Source organism: Hippocampus guttulatus, chromosome 2, assembly GCF_054856545.1.
Source record: "Hippocampus guttulatus isolate MCC_2025c chromosome 2, RoL_Hgut_1.0, whole genome shotgun sequence".
In the NCBI taxonomy this organism is placed as follows: Eukaryota; Metazoa; Chordata; class Actinopteri; order Syngnathiformes; family Syngnathidae; genus Hippocampus; species Hippocampus guttulatus.
The window spans coordinates 22,623,591-22,631,896 of record NC_141262.1 but is presented as its reverse complement, the minus strand read 5'-3'; the positions used below and the strand labels follow the sequence as shown (position 1 = coordinate 22,631,896).

At 42.1% G+C, this 8,306-nt stretch overlaps 1 protein-coding gene across 1 annotated transcript; it reads left to right on the top strand.

Annotated features, from left to right (window-relative positions):
- The first annotated feature begins 1,583 nt into the window (after positions 1-1,583).
- Positions 1,584-8,075, top strand: LOC147208984 (protein phosphatase methylesterase 1-like). The gene is made up of 13 exons (XM_086103429.1): positions 1,584-1,748; positions 2,170-2,359; positions 2,705-2,762; positions 2,933-2,984; positions 5,400-5,554; positions 5,770-5,860; positions 5,935-6,000; positions 6,079-6,226; positions 6,410-6,572; positions 7,388-7,452; positions 7,654-7,718; positions 7,808-7,841; positions 7,926-8,075. Exons 1-12 carry the CDS (start codon positions 1,720-1,722, stop codon positions 7,830-7,832), a joined length of 1,107 nt encoding a protein of 368 aa, XP_085959555.1. The 5' UTR covers positions 1,584-1,719; the 3' UTR covers positions 7,833-7,841; positions 7,926-8,075.
- The last annotated feature ends 231 nt before the right edge of the window (positions 8,076-8,306 follow it).

Here is an 8,306-nt window from a genome sequence, read left to right as displayed (position 1 = left end):
TAAAAGTTGAAACACTTTTTTATTCTATGGCTTTTGACTAAAAATGAGATCAGCATTTTTGGTGTCTTTTATGATATTTACTGCTTTCGATATTATTGTTTAAACTATTTTTGTTTTGGCAAAATTTTTTTTAACTCCATGTGTAGCACTTTTTATGCAGTGATGGTTGTTTATAAAGTGCTCCATAAATAAAGTTGAGTTGGGTTGAGAGTTGAAGTTGACTGTCTTAATTTTTGAAGAATTGAGAGAGAGTGTCAAATTGAAAGTGAAGCTGTGCCATGAGTAGGAAGTTTCATTTCTGCAAGTGAATTAACCTCGGTATTCCCTTCCAATGACAGACAAAAAAAAAAAGAATTGATCAAGTGGTTGCAAAGAGGGAAGTGTGGGCTTCCCCCATAAAGCTGCTGCCCCGTGACCCCAGATAAGTGGAAGGAAATTGATGGGATATTTTTTTTTTCTCAACTGATAGTTGAGGACGGAGTCTTCCTCTGCTGGTTACTAGGTTACTGTCTGTCATTCACACCTGAGGGGAATGTTTGCTACTTCTGTGCATGTGTCACTTCCAACTGAAAGTGGAACACAGGTGCTGATGCTGGAGTTGCTGTTTAATGATGCCGTTGGTTGGGATTTTGAATCCTCAGGCATTTTTTTAATTTTAAATTTTTTTAGCCTTTAATCAATAGCTTAAACGAACATAATTCCTTCACTGAGAAAAACTGTAGTAGCGTTACAAATTTTCAATGACTTGTGGATCATGACTGTGATAGCTTCAAAAATTAGCCATAGAGCACAAAATGGAAGAAACTATTTTTGCCTCTGAAATGGAATGATCTTATCATATATTATCTATTCACTACATTCCAAGAAGATAAATTATTCTTTTAATCATAAATGGTTCATTTGTATCTTCGATGATATACAAAAGTTCTTCAGTACATCCTCCTTTCTCACTTTGCCCACCTTCACCTTTTTTAACTAAGCTTGCGGCCCATGTCAAATGTCATTTTTAGCATATATATTTGTTTGTTGCGGGCCGCTGAAAAATGGATGGTGGGCTGCAAATGACTCCCGGGCCGTAGTTTAGACATCTCTGGTCTAAAGACTTGTAAAATTGCCACAGCTGATGCTGACAGTTCACGTCAGGGTATTTTCTTGGTCTTCCTGTTCATAAGACCAAGTTGTCCAGTTGTTTCAAATCATTTGTGTAATCGGTGACAAACAGATTTTGAAATTGTTCACTATTTGCCAAACTGCTGTTGATTTGTGAAGTGAGTTTCATGGGTTTCAATTGGCCAAAAGTGACCACAATGGAGCAGTAAAACATACTTGGACATGAATCTTGTGGATGGATTGTCCTGAAACGCTTTCGTTTGAATTCCATTAAGACTCCAAAAAATGGCGGCCAAGTCATGTTTTCTGAAGAGAATGGTAAATGGCTTACAAATTAGGCCAACTTATACACGCAAGTGCAAATGACATAACTGAAAAAGTTAAGTGTGTCAACTTGCAGGCCCACTCCTGTCACCGTCAGCCAATGGGCCACCGCTGCCAAGATGTCGCCTGACACGACCAGCTGACTCATCATTGTTCTGCCGCGCATATCCTTGCTCACGGGGGCGTCTCCTTATTCGTTGGATGGATGTCGTCCTTCTGCTGGACGTCGCAAAACGACGTTTGAGGGGAAAGGCCTGGTACCACTACAGCCGCTGAGAAGCCAACATGTGGGAGGAGAACTTTGACAAGGAGCAGTAAGTCACTTTTCCAGAAATCTGAAAAGATCCAGCGGGTGCCTTGAGATCCAAATTTAAATTGTTCAGTGACTGCGCTCGGAATTTTTCGTAAGCAAAGCTAATCCTCTGTAATTGTTTACCCGATCGAAACATGGAATCATAACAATGAAATAGAATGTCAACAGTTTGTGCTTCATGAGTTAATGCCGCAACCCAATTCATTGTGCTGCTCCTCCTAGTGCACCTGCCTTGACCACTCGAGTCAGTATAATTGTAGACTTATATACTATCTGCCCAACTGCTGCTTGTTAAGTGAGTTGAGTTCACCGCCAACAAGTCTCAAGTTTCTCCTTGTAAGTCAAAGCAAAGACTCGGCCTGACGACGGCTTGAATCTCTCAAGATGCTGTGTCGCTTTGTGTGTTCCTACATGTCGACTAGCAACGTGGGCCAGAAACTGGACTACTCGCCCGTGTCGTGGCAGGAATATTTTGAGCAAATGGAGGACGTGAGCGTGGGTCAGACCGATAGCCGAGACGTCTTCAGGGTTTACAAAGCGGGACGTGAAGGCCCCTTGCTGGTTCTTCTGCATGGAGGGGGACACTCGGCCCTGTCCTGGGCCCTTTTTACCGTGAGTGTATCCGCAGGCCGCTCCGGGAAGATGAGCCAACGTTTATTCCATATCCTACTCATGTGCCTGGTCGTCCATGTTGTTGCACACTTACACAATTACTGGTCTAAACATATAACACTTCATTGGTATTCGGAAGTAGGTGCCAACTTAGACCAGTTTTGCCTCACGTAGTTGTTTTACTTGTGCGCGGAAATGTACAGGAGTGGGGGAAAACATTACAAGTGAGACATTCATTTACTTGGGTGCTAAGATGCAAATAGACCGCTCGGTGAAAAGTATGATATGGAATAAATGGTGCGAGGGCTCGCCATAGGACGCGGCCGACTCTTTTGTGCGTTGCAGACGGCCATTGCTGCCAGAGTGGGCTGCCAGGTGCTCGCCATGGACCTCAGGGGGCACGGTGAGTCCCACGACATTGCCACACACAATGCCGGAATGATGCCAAATCCATTTTTTTTTGCGTCATTACAATATTTGAATCATCAAAGTGTTGATCGATTGAATTGTAAAAAGATTCAGTGACCCCAGTCCTAATGAAGTGGATTTGTGGATTTTTGACCTTCTGTTAAGGTGACACTCTGGTCCGCCAATCAGATGACTTCTCTACTCAAACAATGTCCAGGTAAGCACAGAGGTTATTAGAGTTCACGAAAACCAACTAAATACAGTGGTACCTCTACTTACGAAATTTTCAAGTTACGAAATGCATCAATAGAAAAACATTGCCTTGAGTTACGAAAGAAATTTGAAGATACGAAAGGTAAAAATGCAGTACTGTATGGGCTGTTGGTCGCAGCTCTGAGTTTCCTGAACGCAACACAGTCATAGCTGCGCTGCCATTGGCTACTACTGGGCATCATCCTGGCATCCCATTGGTTAAGAGGGACCTCGACCAAACGTGTCGATATGTGTAGATCGATAAATAGATGGATATGTGTCCTTGTCATTCGCCCCTCGGGCCATGAGGCGTTCCGATAGTTTTAAGTAAATGTGAAAAACCCAGAAAATGTGTTCACCAGTCGGGCGATCGTTCACTACGCTGATGTTTGCCTTGGACGTTTTCGAACGATTGTTAAAAGCCGACAAAAGCCAACGTCCTTGAATCCGTTCTTTACAAAACACCAGGCAAAAACCACTTCTGAGAGACAACATGGACTAAAGAGGGCAAAAGACGATGAGGATGCAGTTCAAAGTTAAATAACCATCGTTTTTCTTTATTTTTGTTTTTTCATATTATGCACAACTCTCATTTATTGTGCAATAATCTAATTGTCACATGTATTTGTTACATATTTTAATGCATGTTTATGCTTTAGAAAGCATTTATGTCTGAATTTTGGGGGGGCTTGGAACGGATGAGGGCATTTATATGAAAAATGCGTCTCGACTAACATTTTCTAGTTAAGACATTTCTTCCAGAACCAATTAATTTCGTGAGTAGCGGTACCACTGTACTGAAAATAAAGATTAGAAAAACCATTTTTGTCAATTCAATAAAACGCAAAGCTAAAAGTGTTTTTAAAAAAAAAAAAAAAGGAAGAAAGAAGCCCACTGAATCTCCACTTCTACATCAAAGTGAAAACATCACTTTGTTTCATAGTTAATTTATTACATACGTGTCATTTTGGGCTTGATTTTGAAAGTATGTATTTCAGCTGTGGCAGTTTTGCGATGGCCGTACGGAGAGAGATATGTCAGACAGTCATTTAGGAATTGAAGTTCACTTACCTGCGTGTTACCTAGAAACGACACCATCGGGCAAGCACTGTCAAATTGACTGGCGCTGGTTGATGATGGCGCATTGTTGCTCTGGCCTATTTTGTTACTCAGCCCATGATGCTACGTAACAAGTGCTTTCCTTTTTTCATTTCAAACAATATACCAACCGATGGTACTGAAATGCCCTCGTCGCTTTGTTCCCATGTGCGGAAACAGAATGCACATTCATCCAAGAGTTGCGATCGACAACTCCCGTCCTGGCACTCCTCAAACGACTTTTCAACGCTCGTAAGACGTTGAAAAGTCTGACTTGAGCCAATTGTCAAGATGAAACAACCCCTTGAGCTTTCATCTGAAATGTTCCTTTTATTTCTTTTTCATTTTTGGTGACATCACAATGGACAACCACCAGGCCCGCCCTTATCGGCTCACACTCTGAGCCAAAGATAAGAAAAAGAGATTAAAAACAAAGCCCATCTGGCATGTCTTAGGAATGGTTGTGTCGTATATTCTGACGTTTAGAAAGTTTTATGTACTTATTGTACTTCAAAGTCTGCAAACTGTTACACACGATCTGTATTTAATTTGTTGGCGGTTGTTCATCTGCTAGTTGAGAGTCATTACAGGCTGACATATGCAGTTGCATATATGCTTGTATTTTATATTTTATATTGTATATACTGTGCACAATTCATTTTTTAAATTTTATTTTGTGCATGCAAATACTGCATTTTTCGCTACTTTCTTTCCAGCAAATTTTGCTGCTGTAAGTTGCGAATTTCTTCATTGTGAGACAAATAAAGGTTTTCTTATCAGACATCAGAGCGCCACCATATCCCATTCTGCAGGTGCACCATAATAGAGGAAGGGAGAGGGATCGTGGGCAAAGCAGCGAAGGTGTTAATATAGTTGTTCGACGTTAATACAGGTTTAAAATATTTCATTTTTAATTGCACAATACATAGTTGCAATTTTTTAAATTTTCATCCAGCAACTATCTCCAACATAAAAAAACCAAAACTAATTCTAAAACAAAGTATTCAACAGGAGGCAATAAAACACACAAGCCTGCTCAAAAACTAATTTCTAATTAACGAATTAATCATTTTAAAAACTAATTAATTATGTTGCACATACAGCGCATTTGACAATAAAGTTGTACTTGACTTGAATTTAAACTAACTAAATTTGGGAAAAAAAAAAAGTCAAAATGACACTAAAATTAAATCTCAAACTATTCCAACCCACGTAAGTGCTTGCTAGCAAAGCAGCCGCTCCGCTAACCAGATGCTGACTCAACATCCTATGCCGCTCGCAGCGACGTAGCAAACGTGGTCCAGGCCTGCCACGGCGAGATCCCTCCTCCGGTGGTCCTGATTGGTCACGGTGTTGGCGGCGCCATCGCCGTGCACGTGGCCAGCAATGCGCTGATGCCCACCGCCGTTGGACTTGTGGCCATCGACGTCGTGGAGGGTGAGGACTTTGAACGACTTGCTTAATATTGTTCACCTATACCACAGATTTGGTTTGTAGTTGCAGTTTTACCCATATTAAAACCCAAAAATTGAAGCGGCATTTTTAGATGGCCTTTCGCTTATTGTGTGTGGCTCTGTTTGAAACGTATTACCACGATGAACGTTCTCCGTGCGCTCGTCGGCAATTTGACCATCCTGCAACGGACGTGGTAGGAAGTGCGATGGAGGCGCTTCATAGTATGCAGAACTTCCTGAAGGGGAGACCCAAGTCCTTCAAGTCTTTGGACCACGCCATAGAGTGGAGGTGAGCTGCAGTTGAACTAATTAGGGTTAAAGACCCCGTCTCCATTGTGACCTTTCTGTTTCATTCTCTGTCAGCGTCAAAAGCGGACAAATACGTAACCTGGAATCTGCCAGAGTGTCAATGGTTGGACAGATCAAAAGGTTGGTTTGGTTTTGATTGGTCAGGAGAGTTGCGTGACTCTGCTGCTGGTTGAACGCAAGTTTGTGATTGTGTCTCAGGTGTGAGACCGAGGAAGATGACGTCCTGGAGCGGGCCGGACCGGCAAGGGATGACGCGGTAGAGGACCGGAATGAGGAGTTCTACGATCGAAGCTACGTCAACAATGAGGAAAACACAGGCACCGGCCACTGTGACGACGAAGGCCAGGTATAAAGACATTCATGCTTCTGTCTGACGTACAATACACACACACAAAAAAGACGGTGGGCTTTTGGGGTGAAATTTCAGTACTTTTTTTTTTTTTTAACACGTTTGCGGTGTATTCACATGTTGACATCATGAGACCAAAACATCACTAAGGTGACTATCCTTTGGCGTGGTTGTCTATAGGGTGTCTACAAATGGCGTATAGATCTGTCCAAGTCGGAGAAGTACTGGGACGGCTGGTTTCGGGGAACCTCCAACCTTTTTTTGGCCTGCAACCTGCCCAAACTTCTGCTGTTGGCAGGAATTGACCGACTGGACCGAGACCTGACCATCGGTCAGATGCAGGGTGAGCCACGCCTTCCTGCGTGCCATGCTAGACACAATGTGAAAATGCTAATTGCTTCACCTGGAATGTAGACTAACAGGTGTCAAGGGGGGGGGGGGGGGGGGTGCAAGAATATTTGCATACGAGTCGTGAGGATCAGGTTGTCACTTTGAAATTCACTTGTTCAACTTTGACATTCATATCCTAAAATTAAAATTATATTGGCAAAATACAACAACAACTCTTATCCTGACACAATTTGTTTTTCGGCGTAGTTACGATTTTTTCCCCCCTTTAAAACGTTTTCCTCCTTGGAAAAAAAAAATGCAACTTTGAATTCTTATGGCAGGGGTTACCAATTCCGGTCTTCGAGGCCACCTGTCCTGCATGTTTTAGATGTTTCCCTTTTCTGACACACCTGATTCAAATGAAGAAGCCTGATACGAATCCTGATCATGAAAAAACATTAAGAATCAAGGTAGCCAAAATAAGTATAACGTGCGCGTGACATAATTTGTAGGCACAAAATTGCAGAGGTTCCTTACCGGAAACGGACAGGTAACAAATCGAGCGCGCCTTCTCTACAAACGTTAAATCACAGCTTCAAAGAATTTCGCTCTATTAGCGTCCTTTTAAGTCGCATTGTCAACTGCGGGGGGGGGGGGGGGGGGGAGTAACAAGACTATTTCGACAAAGTACATAGGAGATAGTGTATTGGGTTTGAACAATAAACCCGTAAAATACAGATACAGTACCACTTAACCCACATAAATACAGTAACAGTAAAGTATTTGTACTTGGTTACCTCCCACCCTTGTTTGGGGCTCTGTCTGCAGGTAAATTCATGATGCAGGTGCTGCCACCTTGTGGTCATGCAGTGCAAGAAGACCAACCAGAAAAAGTAAGCAGCGTGAAAAGAAATAGCTTTCATGTGAATAGTCGTCTTAAGAAATTTTGACATATCGAGGGAAGCCTATTATTGCACTCTAAACTTATTTTAAAACTTGGGTGCATCTATATGTTCGTATAGGCGAATGTTATTGCTGGTTTTTAATCTCTTGCATGAAATATTGCTAATTAAATTGGTCATGATTGGTTGAAGGTTGCTGACGCCGTGGCCGCGTTCCTCTTGCGAAACAAGTTCGCAGAAGCCCGAAAAGAAGCAAGGTGAGAAAAAAAAGAAACAGCAGAAATAGGAAATATAATTTGGGAAGAGTGAATTCAAGACTGTTGTCTTTCTCACATTCTCTCGCCAGTCCAAACTCTTCTCTTGCCAACTGAAGTGCACCGGTAAGTGACCTTTTCGCCACTTGAGGAGCAACCAGAGCATAAACGTCAAATACGCTATATACACTCACACGCATTGTCTTTCAGAATAGCAAAAAGACCAGCCCAAAAATGACAACGGATGGATCTGCTTGCTTCAAACAACAAAAACCTCCGTCTTCGCCGTGATGAGGTGGCGCCGCCAACCATCTAGTTCTAGACTATAAACATTAAAATGAACTGTCCACTTGAACCCTAGTGGCCAAGGCTGTTTTTTTTTTTTGCTCCTTTTGCAGTGGTGAAATTGCCAAATTCGCCAATAATATTTAATAATTGAATGATGTGGAAAACAACTGTAAATAGCACTGCGATTTATCCATTTTGTATTTATATTGCACTTAATTGGACGGTGTTTGTTTTTTCTTCTTCTTTCTGCCTACATTCTTGCTGCTGGAGGCTGTAAATTTCCCCAGTGTGGGACTAAAGGAT